Genomic DNA, 15,158 nt, shown 5'->3' with positions numbered 1-15,158 from the left:
ATTTTTATTCTTAGGGATCGTGAGCTTATTTTAAATGTGCAAATAAGTTCTGCTGCCATGGATCTTTGGTACTGGTCTTTTAATATTTATGGCACTTATTTGGTGAAGGAATAAGCTTACAAATTTTTTCACAAAGATTACTCTTTACAAGTTCATGTGGATGATGTGGCTATGTGGAAGCTACTTTGGAATCTTTTTGTCCCTCCAAAAGTGCTTCATTTTATGTGGCGTGCACTGTCGAGAATTCTTGCAACAAAATCAGAGTTTCATATTAAACATGTTCCAGTCGATGTGGTATGTCTAATGTGTAACTAAGCAGAAGAAACTATATTTCATTTACTAGTTTCTTGCTCCTTTGCAAAAGCTTACTGGAATTGCTCTATTATCAGCACTGAAAGTTTGTTGGGAAATGATTTTTGGGGCTGCTTTGCTGGTTTACTACAGCGCGTGCTTCTGCAACAGTTCGAAAGGAAGCAGTCATGGTTGTTTGGATTACACACAATGATGTCGTTTGGCGAGGAAAGTGTCCTACAACTTCTGAAGTAGTACTTTTGGCTAGAACAACTCTTAATCAATGAAACATTGCTCGATCTAAAAGGCATGGTTTATTATTTTTTCCTTCAGGTTCGGACACGGGACTTGAGCATTGGTCTAAAGCGGGTTCAAATAAGATTAAAGTTAATGTTGATAGTGCTATTTTTGTTTCTGAAGGTTGGTATGGGACTGGAGGTGTGGCCCGTGATTGCTATGGCCAACTTATTGAGGCTTTTTCAATTAGTAAGCCTCGTTGTGTTGATGTTGTTATTGCTGAGATCGTCGGCATCAAAGAGGCTCTAAGTTGGATAAAAAAAAGGGTTGGATGGGAGTACAACTTGTAACGATTGTTTAGTTGTTGTCCAAGCTTTGCATAGCTCTATCGGCCATATGCCGTCACCTGATTTATTGGTTCATATATTGTAAGCTTATCTTAGCTTCTTTGGAGTCTGTTGAGATTTATTTTATTATACGTTCTGTAAATAAAACTACACTCATAATATTGCTCGTAGCTCTTGTTTTTATGCACTTCGTATATTTTATTGAGTATAATACTCTAGCTGAATTATTATCTATTGGTTGAAGATTCTTACTAATAAAGTTTTCATTTCTATTAAAAAATAAATAAATAACATAAAGTCATATAGAAGAATTTTAGTCCCGCTAAAACCTACCGTGCAAGTTGGTGTTTCTTAAATTGTGTACTATCTAATACAGTTGACTGACTATTTCTAAGGTATATATTAGGGGTGTTTTTTTATTTTCAGAACATATAAAATTTATTTTTTTAATATTTTTATATGATATTATGTATAGTAATTATAATAAATATTTAAAGTGATTCTGAAATTATTTGAATAATTTATAATGTAAAAAATAAAGATCAAAATAATCAATTAATAAGATATGCATATAATTATTGTTTGAATTTTATTTTTAATAATATAAATTTCTTAAAAGTTTTCAAAAATGGATATATAGAATACCTTATTACCAAATGTGCAAAATTCGTACCTAAAAGTTTTGTGATCTTTTTGTTCAAAAAAAAAAAAAAAAAGGTTTTGTATATATAAAATAAAAACCATGCATATATATATATACGACAAAAATATATAACAAAATTAATGTTATTAAAATCATTGACTAGAATATTCAATTAAATCGCAAAAGTCTTTGTATGTATCTATATAAACGTATATGTTACACATCCATTTGTTTCGAAATTCCTTCTCAAAGTTACAAGAAACGAGAAAAGTAAGTACATTATTAGTGTAGTGCAGTGGAAGCATCAAGGAAACAATAATTTTGATCACATTTTTTCAGCTAAAAATATTTTTGGATCACATCACATTAATTATACACATATGATTGAGAGTTGAGGAAAATTCATTGAAATTGCATTTTTAAATAATTTCTAGTCACATCAATTTTTTTTTTGAATGATCAAATATTTTATTAATCAATAACTTCAGCTACCAAACAAGGTAGCAAATCAGTTGGAACATCCTCCAAACTGAAACGACGATCATGGAGTAACATAGCAGCCTTCGCAAAGTAATGGGCCACTATATTAGCAGATCGTTTCACAAAAGAAACAGAAACATTACCAATAGAGTTAATCAAAGTCTTACAATCATGAATAACTAAGCCAAACAAAGAAAGTATTTTTAAAGAGCTACGAATAGCTTGAATAGCACCAAGGCAGTCGGATTCCAGTAGAGCATTTTGCCATTGCATTTCCTTAATCCAACTGAGCGCTTCCTTCAATCCTATAGCTTTTGCAAGGGGGGGATCAACCAGGCCGTGTGAGAAAACAGTTCGGGCTTCAATGAGGAAGCCATTTCGATCTCGAGCCACCATTCCTATACCATACTTGTGTCCACCATCGAACAAAGCCGCATCCACATTAATCTTGATACTACTACCAGTTGGAGGTGTCCAATGCTCATTACCATCGCCGAACTGAAATTCAGACCGAGATGTATCTAAATTGGAGTTTCTAGCATTCTTCCATTGATCAAGATACTTTGTTGCAAACGCGACCACATTTATGGGATTAAAGACTTTTTTCTGCCACACAAGATTATTTCGGGCTCCCCAAACGGCCCAACAGACCGCTGCCATTGTACACCGCTGATCTCCACTCAAAACTTGGAACTTGCTGCTGCACCATTGCAGAAAGGACGTTGCTGGTGTAGTTGTAGTACCAATTCCCAAACGGCCCAACAGACCGCTGCCATTGTACACCGCTGATCTCCACTCAAAACTTGGAACTTGCTGCTGCACCATTGCAGAAAGGACGTTGCTGGTGTAGTTGTAGTACCAATTCCTACGCGATTCCAGCATTCCTGAACCACCGTGCAAGTGACAAGGCAGTGCATTGTGGATTCTTCTTCGGCCTGACACAACGGACAGAGGAGACAACTTACCACCCTCTTGATCCGAAGCTGAACGAGGGTGGGAAGACATTCAGTACAGGCACGCCACAGCAGGTTCACTATCTTCGGAGGGACTTTCAAACTCCACAATTTATTTCAGAAGGATGAAGTTTGATCATCATACCAGTAGCCTTTCTCTTTCTGCAAGAAGCTATATGCACTCTTGACAGAGTAAATCACAGATGTCTCCAAAGTCCAACAAAATTGGTCCAAAGCCGTGGGAGCTTGAAGAGGAATACTCTTGATCAGTTGCTGGTCCCGGACTTCAAAGAGATCTTCAATAATTTCATTGTCCCAACCCCCATTCTCCATGGACATAAGGTTTGCCACAGTGGCATTAGCAAGGGACGGGTGAGTTGAAATCACATGGGGGTTAGTTGCATCTGGTAACCAAGGCTCTCCCAACACAGGTATAACATGACCGTTACCCACACACCATCTTGTACCACTTCGAACTAAATCTTGAGCCTCCAAAATGCTTCGCCATACGAAACTTGGGTTTGAGCCGAGTTGGGCAGTGAGAAAAGAACCACCATTATAGTATCTAGCTTTAAACACTCATGAAGCTAGAGAGTCGGGTCTAGACACTAATCTCCATCCTTGTTTTCCTAACATCGCCAAATTAAAATCCCGCAAATCACAGAAACCAAGACCGCCCCCTTTCTTATTCTTACTTAACTTGTCCCAAGCCATCCAATGAATGCCTTTATGTGAACTTTTCGATGTTTGCCACCAGAACTTGGTCATCATTCGCTCTATTTCTCTGCTTACCTCCAAAGGAAGAAGGAAAACACTCATGGCATAGGTGGGTAAGGATTGCAGTACAGTTTTAACGAGGATTTCTTTTCCCGCTCTAGACAAAAACTTGCCTTCCCAACCTTGTATCCGATTTCGCACCTTGTCTTTTAGGAATCCTAGAACAATTGTCTTGTTGCGAGACATAGTACTAGGGAGACCCAAATAGAAGCTTCCTTCAGCCGCCTCTGAGACATTTAGGAAACTACAAACTTGACTTCTCACCAATGGTGCTGTATTAACACTAAAGAAGATTGAAAATTTTGCCAAGTTGACTTGTTGCCCCGATGCCAGCTCAAATTTACGGAGTAATTCCTGAATGCGGCCTGATTCTTTCAACGTAGCTTTACAATACAAATAGCTGTCGTCGGCGAATAACATATGTGAAACTCGGGGTGCCCCATTAGCTACCTTACAACCGTGGATATAACCATGGTGTTCATATTTTCGCAAGAGAGATGACAGCCCTTCCGCACACAAAATGAACAAATAGGGGGAGAGCGGATCACCTTGACGAATACCTCTAGTGGGAGTGATTGGTCCCATTTCATGACACCCATGAATGACTTTATACTTTGCAGAAGAGACACAAGCCATTATAAGACCGATCCATCTATGAGTAAACCCCATATTTTCAACAGCATAGCTTCCAAGAAAGGCCATTCAATCCTATCATACGCCTTACTCATGTCAAGTTTTAGCGCCATGAAACCCGTCTTACCTTTCCTTTTTCGCTTTAGATAATGGAGGACTTCAAAGGATACCATCACATTGTCAGAGATCAATCTACCAGGTATGAATGCACTTTGGGAGTCTGAAATGATTGCATCCATGAAAGGTTTCATCCTATTTGCCATGACCTTTGTTACAACTTTGTACAAGACATTACAAAGAGCAATAGGCCTCAAGTCCTTCATCGTATCGGGGTTCTTCTTCTTGGGGATGAGCACCACATTAGCCATACTACACTCTGAATCAAACCGCCCATTTTCAAAGAAACGTTGAACATAGCTAGTCACATCGGCTTTAATCACATGCCAACACTTTTGGTAGAAGGCTGGATCACATCACATTAATTATACACATATGATTGAGAGTTGAGGAAAATTCATGGAAATTGCATTTTTAAATAATAGCTAGTGACATCAATTTATTAAAATTCTTATTTTAACAAAAATTATAGATGGAAAGCTCCTCCATATATAACTATATACATAAAAATCATATGATATTGATAATATAATATAAATAAATATTTTAATAAACATAAATTTTGTCAAATCTATTTATTTTTCGGGCATTGTTAGGCACTTATGCACCTCAATTAAGCTTACTTAAGAAAGTAACTTGAATTTATTTAGATATTTTCATAAGTCAAATGGAATTTTGGGATAAATCTCATGATCTATGTTTTGAGATTGAGAGTAAACTATTTATTGTTTCTGAAATCAAATTGAAACAAATAGAAGATTAAGCCAAATTTGTTCCTATATGTGTTTTCATTTTTAATTTCATGGAATGAGTTCTTATATGTGTAATTTATTAGTTTATGATTATAGAGTTATATTTGATTGTAAGTGGTATTTTTTTAAAACCGTGATTGTACATAATTGGCGTAAATAAAAATACAAAAAGAACAATAAAAAAAACGTGCATCCCACGTTGATGCCTCTAGTATATAAATAAATAAATATATATAAGACTAAAACCATTATAATACCCCAGCTACAACCTCACCTTAATTCAGAAGAATTTATTTTTTTTTTCAAAAAAAAAAAAAAAAAATTGAATGGAGAATAATCTTCATGTTGAGATTGTTAGTAGAGAAAACATAAAACCATCTTCTCCAACTCCTCCAAACCTCAAAACCTTCAATCTTTCGTTATTTGATCAAAGAGCTCCACCAGTTTACACCACACTTGTTCTTTTCTACCAAATTAGTACCGATGCTATTAATAATAATATTATTATTACAACATTAAAGAAATCTCTATCCGAAGCCTTAACTAGCTATGTCCCACTAGCTGGAAAAATAGACAACATTAACAACTCCAACATCGTTGAATGCACAGATCAAGGAGCCATTTTCATCGAAGCCAAATCCAAAACCATTCTCTCAACCTTTCTAGAAGAAAACCCTAACGAGGATCTCCTTCTCGAGCGGCTTCTTCCGGCAAAGACAAGGTCAGCCGAGGCAGCCACGAGCCCTTTGTTGCTCGTCCAAGCCACTTTGTTTGAGTGTGGAGGATTAGCTATTGGTCTATGCATGTCCCACAAGTTAGCCGACGCAGCCACGCTTTGCATGTTCTTGAAGAACTGGTCAAACCCAGCTCAACGCTTTACTTTGACCGTTCCTAAGGAGTTTGACATTTCACCAGAGAGTATTTGGTTCCCACTGCCACGAGATCAGAGAAACAATAATAACAACAACAATATAGAATCTTTAATGATCAAAACCGTTAATAAGAGGTACGTGTTTGATAAAACTAAGATCGATGTTCTTAAATCGAAAGCTAGTAGTGAAAGAGTTAAGAACCCTACTAGGGTTGAAGTAGTTTCTGCCCTTGTTTGGAAATGTGCCATTAATGCATCATCAAATAAACTCATGATTAACTCATTAAATTCTAATAATAAATATTATTCTTTTTTGTCTCAACTTGTGAACGTACGGGATAAGGTTAAGCCAATCCAAGAAAACACTAGTGGGAATCTTGTGGGGTCTTATGTGGTTCATGTGGAGTATAATAATAAGGAAGAATTAGAACTTAAAAACTTGGTCTTTAAAATGAGGAAAGCTATTAAAGAGTATAGTAATAATAATGGTGAAAAACAAGGTAGGTGGTGTAGGGAAGTAGTAGAGTTGATTAAAGGAATTGATGATGATATGAATAACAACATGATTTTTCTTTGCAATAGCTGGTGTAATTTTGGTTTCTATGAAGTTAACTTTGGGTGGGGAAAGCCAATTTGGGCGTGGAGACCGAGTAGTTCCAATGAAAATGTCTTGAAGTTGATGGACACCAAGAATGGTGGTGTGGAGGTTTCGTTGACTCTTAGCAAAGAAAATATGGCTTTATTTGAGAGGGATCCTCACATTCTTGCTTTTGCTAATCCATCCCATCCATTCATCTAAAGAATTGTAATTAATAATAGTGTATTAATAATCAATAATTGTATATTTAATTTGTCACGAGCTAGTCCTAAGTTGTAATAAATATGTAATATCCATTATTTGATCAGTAGTCAAATATCCCTTGTTATAAATTAATAATTACAAATAATCTTTTAATTTATATTACAAAAATTTATAAAATAAATAATTAAAATAATACAATAACTTCTATAATAAAAAGAAAATAATTAAAATAAAATAGAATCACTTATCAATATATATAAAAAATAATAATATCACCACAATTATGTAGTCACAAAATAAATAGATTTAATAAATCAATCAACACCAAAATAGTATCTAACATCTATCATTCCTCATTCCTAACTTGTAAATAGATAATTAAGTCATTCAAACAATTCCATTCAAGTTTAAATACAAAATCAATTTTCAAACAAAATTTAATAACTAGAATATAACTAAACTAATAACGGTATTTTACTCAACGAGAACATTCTCATCTACTAGCATCAAATTGAGTTCATGAAATAAAAGAAAATAGGAGGTGGGCTTATAAAGCCTAATTGGAAAACAACTAATATCAAAAGATCCTTAATTTATATAAAACCCTGATGATAAGCTTTAGAAATCAAAAGTTATTGTCATGATGATGTATAAACAAAATAGAGACACCAAAACTCAAGCTTCAAATATATATTACACCATCCACTAGAACCTTAGCTCTCAACAAATCATAAAAATGACATCCTAAACTCGGTAATCAAGCTTGATAACCACTAAAATAGTGGGGCTCAAATTCAATTCACTTCATGTCTAGATTCTAGGCCTCACACCTATCGCTGAGTGCGCACAGAGACTAGGTCGTGAAACAACAATATTCACAAAACATGATAAATATGGCTCTCAGTAGTAAAATCAAATACAAGCATCTAGAATAGCAAAAGTACATATTCTCTTTATTTTAAAAATTTTGCCGGCAGAACGGTTAAAATTTGGTAAAATAAAAAAAATCATAAACTGCATAGATAATTGTACAAAAATATAGTTGGCACTCAGTGCCTCCTAGAACAGTCATGAAAACATGTAGATTAAAGTTTTGAATCTTTCAAACATTTTATAAATCAATAATATTGGAATATGTCAAATTTTATTCATCACAATAAAATCAAGTCTATTGATCAAGTTGAGTCCCTACCTCTCCCAAGTAATTAAACTTTGTTTAGAAAGACAATCCAAACCGACCTACACATGGTAGATACCTCACCATACCCTCCCATATATACCTCACCATACCCTCAAATTAATTAAATAGGAAAAAAAAAAGTTATCAGGACAAAAGATACCATCATTGTCTTAGTTAAGACAAGAGTGGCGCCTACCCTAGTGTAGGGTGTCCCAATTGGTTTTGTATTTTTGAGTTAATTAAATAATTAGTTTAATTAGATAAATATTTGAATTTAAAAAGTAATTGAGATATTCTCTCAAGTGGTTGAGAGATTTCCTCAATTGGTTATTAGATGTAAATATCTATAACAGAATTTAATTATATTATTTATTCAAATAATTAAATATTATTTAATAAATAGATTTTAATTTCAATAATTAATTAAATAAAATTTTTATTGGGTTTATTTAAATATACTATATAACAAAGTTCTTAAAAAAATTTTAGAATAAAATTTTCACGTAATTTTTTTGAAAGCCTAAAAAGATATTTTTTTTTTTTTATAAAAAAAAACTTTTTCTCTCTATCACAAAATAAAATGCTCTTGCTCATGCATTGAAATAAAAATAAGAACTTCATATACACTTTTTCCTAGTAGCCCATATACACTACTCCTTTGAAGACTACGATGTGAGTTTTTAATCAACTCCAAAGAATACAACTCGTAAAAAGAATTAAGGATACCTTGATAGGCATCAAGAGGTAAATATTCTTTTCATTTTTACTTTTAGTTTAATATATACACATATGGTGATCTTGGATGTATGGTACAATGATAATCATAATCATAAATTCTTTAGTTGCGTACCTGATTTAGTACCATAAAACTAACAAAAACTTATTTTTTAGTTCTTAGAATATTGAAAGATCCTGTTTTCCCAATATTAGTTTTCAAGAAATATATATATTTTGATTACATTTCTTGATTATATTTCGATGTTGACTTTGTGTTTAGGGTTTTAGAGAATATTTTGTTAGTAGATTTTATTTATTTTTCTATTTATGGAAAATAATATTAAAAAATCTAGCTAATTATCTAATTTTTTTTAATTCAATTTTAGCTGTCACAACTAGAAAAATTGCATTTATCTCTGATTTTTTCGCTATTCTATCTCTAGTTAAAAAAAAAAACTCAGAACCGAACACTCGTTAGGGAAACATGCAGGTCTCGAAAATACCAAAGACGTATAGTGGACCTATGTCTTTAGTTATTTCATAATAACTGCAGAAGGCATAAGTATTTAATTTCTTAAAAAAACGATATTTTATTACCCTAAACCAAAGCCACCGTTTAATACTACCTTGAGCCGTGAAATCCAAAAAACTCTACAACTAAACTATTATTTTTCTAACTTTAAATTCACGTAATCCTATTATATACAATATTAATAGGTTTTCAAGAATAAAATCCTTAAACAATATTATTTTCAGATAGAATTAAATGTTAGAAATGTTTACTAAATTTTTCAATCACAACCACAAAATTTTTGAGCACTTTCATTGATTTTCCAGCCACCACCATCAATTTTTCTACCACCACTGTGTGTATCCGAATTCTATATCACACACTTAAAAAAAAGTGCAATGTAATGTAAAACATATATTAAAGTAATTTACACCTCAATGAAAGCTAAGAGACAACCTCAAAACCGTCAAAATTACTGCCATTAGCTGACCATTCTTCTTTTAAAACCCTAAAAAATTGTTGGCCTAAACTCTCACATTTACCTTAAAATTCTAAAATAAATTAATTTTATAGTGTATATGTGAATTTGGGTGAGAAAAATTAAAAGATTTAAAAGAAAAAATGAGGATAAACAATGGTGTATGGATAAAATAGAGAGTTAGGAGCAGTGATCGCAATATTTTTTTATTAAAAAATGGCTGGAGAAAAAAAGAAGAAATGAGTGTTTCAGATATAATATTAGGATTTTATAGACTTATGTCTTCGGTTATTATGAAATAACGGAAGACATAGTCACATAGGCCTCCACGTTATATATATATGGGTTAGAGTAATGAAGACTTTTGTTTTCGGTTATTTTAAAATAATACGTGTTTTTGGTTATTTCAAAATAGATGAGGATTAAAGTGTCCAGGACCTATTTATTCGATTATTTTAAAATAACTTAAGACATAAGTTCACAATTTATCGCTTTCTTTTTCTCCTTACTTTTTTTCTTTGGGTTTAATTTTTTCTATTGTAAAAAATCAAATATATACACTATTTTTCTAATAGTGTGTTATCTTGGCTGATAACTTAGACTTTATGAGATTATTATTTCCTAGCAATTACGGTGATTTTTCCATAAGTCAAAGGAAATTACAAATTTGGATGCATTCAAGTCCAAGTTCACTGCATTCTGATTTATCAAATTTCTTACCCGATACAGCAACATTGATCTCTCAGTTATTTTTAATTGATAGATATTTTATGTATGTTTCTCTGTGTATTTTGACCGTGTAAAAGCTATCCATAGGGATGTCACTAACATATAAAATATCACATACATGTACATTCTTGTGATCATGTCTTCTTTTATTTTTTATTTGAATATCTTTGAAGCTTAGTGTTTTGAGCTATAATTTTGTATTAATGTGTTACTCTTATTTCTCAGCTGATCCAAGAGGCACATTGAACAAACAAAGGATCTTCAAGAGGAGATCTTCCTATGTCAGACCAATCGGAGGGAAGTGAGCACATATAGCAAGAGTTTAAAAAATTCACCCTCTTACCGCGCATTCAAGAATTAGATTAGGTGCCGTTTGTTGAAGCTAAAGAACGAAAGAGAAAGAGAAATATCTATTTTTCATTAATTGGAAAAATGATATAGAGATCTTTTTATACATAGAGAAACGGAGTAGAAGGAAACCAAGAACAGTGCAACAAAATAACAGAAAAGCCAACTACCCTTAATTGAAAGTAACTAACAGAAAACAAGTTGATAATAGTTATGCCAGCTCAGCTGGTTTATGATCCTTAACAGGTCCCCGCAAACTTAGTGTCGTGGAACACACAACACCAAGTTTGTCTCGTAGAAAAGAAAACTGAGAGTTGGAGATCGGTTTCGTTAGAGAATCAGCAAGTTGGTGATTGGTAGGAACATGTTGGACAAAAATTTCCTTTTGAATCACTTTGTCTCGAACAAAATAGAGATCAATCTCTATGTGTTTTGTTCGAGCGTGAAGAACAGGGTTGGCAACCAACATGATGGTGCTGAGATTATCATACCAGATGAGAGGAGGAGATTTGAGTGGAATATGCATCTCACTGAGTAAGGATTTAAGCCAGGTTATCTCAGACACCACAGAAACAAGACTTTGAAACTCAGATTCTGTTGAGGATCGAAAGATGGTGGTCTGTTTCTTGGACTGCCAGCCAATGAGATTATTACCTCAGAAAATGTAGTAGCCGGTTGTAAAACGTTTGTCATCAGGGTCAGCAGCCCAATCTGCATCACAGTAGACTTCAAGATTTATATTAGGTGCTTTCTTTATGTGCAGACCATAGTCAAGAGTGCCAGCAAGATACCTTATAATCCTTTTGACAGCAACCAAGTGAGATTGTAAAGGATTTTGCCTAAATTAACACACTTTGTTGACACTAAAGGCTATGTCTGGCCTTGTTATTGTAGCATATTGAAGGGCCCCAACAAGTGATCTATAGGAAGAGGGGTCTTCAACAGGATCACTCCCATAATTTGACAATCGAAGACCACTGTTCATGGGAGTACTTTGTGGCTTTGTACCCTGTAGCTCAGCTTTGCAAATAAGAGCTTGGAGATATTTCTGTTGAGACAATATGATGCCTTCAGTAGTAGAGAGCACCTAAATGCCTAAGAAAAAAGATAGAAGGCCAAGATCCTTCAGAGAAAAAGTGGAGCTAAGAGCTGCAATGAGGGATGTGACTTGATCATTGTTGGAACCAGTGATCAAGATGTCATCGACATAGACAAGAATATAGGTGCCGCTTGAGGCAGTGAGTTGAACAAACAATGAATGGTCTGATTTGGCAGATTGGAAGCCTAATTAACTTGGTGAGAGTAGAGGACAATTTTTCGAACCATGCCGTGGGATCTTGCTTCAATCCGTAGAGAGCTTTGTTAAGTTTACAGACCTTGTTTGGATGTTCTTTGTCAATGAAGCCTGGTGATTGAACCATATAAATCTCCTCTTGTAGGTAACCATTTAAGAATGCATTGTTAATGTCCAATTGTCGAATTGGCCAACCCTTGGAAACAATAAGAGTTAACATGACTCTAATAGTAGTGGGCTCGAGAACTGGACTGAAAGTTTCATTGAAGTCGAAGCTATGCTGTTGATGGAATCCTTTGGCGACTAATCTGGCTTTGAACTGGCTAACACTCCCATCAAGATTTTCTTTGATTATATAAACCCATTTGCAGCCTATGGGAATTCTATTTCGGGGTAAATCCACTAAGATCCAAGTGTTGTTTCTTCTTAATGCAGTAAATTCACAATCCATTGCAGCAAACTACTTTAGATCTTTAAATGCAGCAATTATGGACTTTGGAGTCAGGGATGCCATCAACGCCATTGGTTTTCGAATTCTTGACTTTGCTCTTGTTTGCATTGGGTGTGTGTTGGTTTGAGACTCAATTGGTTGTTGAGCAGTAGGAGCAATGTCATGTGTAACAGCTAAAGCAGTGACATGAGCTGTATTGACAGTAGGAACTGTGGCTAGGATTTGCATATTATTCTATATACAACCTGCATTAGAAGCATTAGTGACACTAATAGGAGCAATATTAATGTTGGAAACATGTGCATTATCAAACATAATTGGTCCATTGTTAGACTGAGATGAGGCAGTATGAGTAGGATGAGTGGTGTGTATACAATTAGGAGGTATATTTGGTGGAGGAGAATGAGAGGGTTGATTACTTTGGAAAAACACTGTGGGGGGGGGGGGGGGGCGAATGCAGGTGTATTGATAGTAGGAGAGTTGGAAGTAGTGGTTGTTTGTGGTTGTTTAGGGGAATAGGGAAAAATTTTCTCATCAAACAAAACATCTCTAGAAATGTACACTCTCCCATCTTTAGCTGGGCATTTATAACGTTTATGTGCTAGACTATATCCTATAAAAGTGCAGGGCTGAGGCCTAAATTGAAGTTTGATTTTATTCTAAGGCCTTAGGTTGGGGTAACAGAGACACCCAAACACCTTGAGGATATCATAGTCAGGTTTAGTGTGAAAAAGGATTTCAATGGGTGAGAGGTATTTCAATTGGGCTGTAGGCATTCTGTTTATGAGGAAAACAGATGCCCTATATGCTTCATCCCAAAACTTTATAGGTAAGTATGCTTGTGCTAGAAGGGTAAGGCCACTTTCTACAATGTGCCTATGTTTTCTCTTAACAACACCATTTTGTTCATGTGTGTGGGGATATGACACTCTATGTAGAATACCACATTCTTGTAAAAAACTAGTGAAAGCTTGGTAATCTCCCTAACCCCAGTCAGACTGTATAAGTTTAATGCGAGTGTTTAGTTGGTTCTCAACTTGATTTTTAAAAGTTATGAAAGTGGATAGAGCCTCAACTTTGGTTCTTAATAAGTAAAGCCATGTATGTTTAGAAAAGGCATCAACAAAGCTTGTTTCCATTAGATGATGTTATGGGGGCTGGACCCTATAGATCAGAGTGAACAAGTTGTAATGGCTTATTGTAAACAATGGCAGAAATAGAAAAGGGTAACTTGTGCAATTTCCCTAAACAACAAGCTTAACACAGTTCAGTAACATTAAAGTCTTTCTTACTATTATCATTCAATTTGATGTTACAAGAGGAGATAGCAGCCTGGACAATCCTTGAGGAGGGGTGTCCAAGTCTCTTGTGCCACAAATTAAAAGAGTTATTATTGTGAGAAACAATGTGTGTATTACAGTGAGAGGAAGAAGAATTAAGACTAGGAGAATCTTGACTCTTTAACATACAGGGATGTTGTGTGTTGGAGGCAAGTCAAGTTGAGTTGTGTCAAACTTGTAAAGGCCATTGTCAAGTTTCCATGGAGTAAAATCCTTGAAGTAACTTGGTCTTTCACAACACAATAAGTGGGGTGAAACTCAAAGAAAACACTATTATCATGGGCAAATTGGGATACACTAATTAGATTTTTTGTAATGGAGGAAACATGCAACAAGTTATTGAGAACCATATGTTGAGATGAGTAAAGTGAAATAAAAGATGAATGACCAATATGTTTAATATGCAAAAACCTGCTCTATTGCCCATGTGGATTTGTTGATCTCCAAAGAACTCATTGTTGGTGTTCAAGTTTTGAGCTATGGGTGTTAGGTGATTTGTAGCACCGGTATCAGGGTACCAGCAGGGGTCTGCTACGGTTTGAGCTGTGGCAAGTGAGGCTTGCAACTCAACAATGTTAGCAGAACCATTGAATTATTGAAACGATTCAGGACCAGTGAAGTTCTTGTCAAAATGGTAAAAGTAATGCTGCACTGTGAGACCCATTTTGTGGCACAATTGACATTGTGGCCTTTGGCCCCAAACCGAAAAGATGCCCCTGCCACGAGAGGGACCACCCCTGAAATTACCATACTGTCCACGAGCTTGGGAAGAGCCACGAGAAGAATTGGATGGAAATTGGGGAAAACCAGGGGGACCATTGAAGCTTTGTGGTGGGTAGGTGAAACCAGGGGGGACCACCACGTGACTGATTGGATGATGTGGGGTTTGGAGGAGATGGTCCTGATCCACGACCATGGGCAGATTTGGTGTGAGCTAAATTCACTTCACTTTTGGTGATATCAAGTGTTAGAAATTATTTTATCAGGATCTAGATTTACTAACAAGTATGTTTCATTAACATTCTAATATGAATTCTAAAACAATGAAATAAACACATATAAAGTTTAGTAAACCTTACATTGGGTGCAGCGGAATATAATGACTCCTTCCGTTCAGATCTCTAGCCCTTGATTCCTTTCTATAGCAGAGCATCACCAAGATCTGAACCTGGATCTCTTTCTCTCCTTCCTTTGATGCTGAATCTCC

General features: G+C 34.9%; 1 protein-coding gene across 1 annotated transcript; it reads left to right on the top strand.

Annotated features, from left to right (window-relative positions):
- The first annotated feature begins 5,512 nt into the window (after nucleotides 1–5,512).
- On the top strand, nucleotides 5,513–7,205 carry LOC115713137 (salutaridinol 7-O-acetyltransferase). Its single transcript, XM_061113229.1, has 2 exons — nucleotides 5,513–6,236; nucleotides 6,684–7,205. Exons 1-2 carry the CDS (start codon nucleotides 5,557–5,559, stop codon nucleotides 6,898–6,900), a joined length of 897 nt encoding a protein of 298 aa, XP_060969212.1. The 5' UTR covers nucleotides 5,513–5,556; the 3' UTR covers nucleotides 6,901–7,205.
- The last annotated feature ends 7,953 nt before the right edge of the window (nucleotides 7,206–15,158 follow it).

Source organism: Cannabis sativa, chromosome 4, assembly GCF_029168945.1.
Source record: "Cannabis sativa cultivar Pink pepper isolate KNU-18-1 chromosome 4, ASM2916894v1, whole genome shotgun sequence".
Classification (NCBI taxonomy): domain Eukaryota; kingdom Viridiplantae; phylum Streptophyta; class Magnoliopsida; order Rosales; family Cannabaceae; genus Cannabis; species Cannabis sativa.
This window is presented reverse-complemented; position numbering and strand designations above follow the sequence as displayed.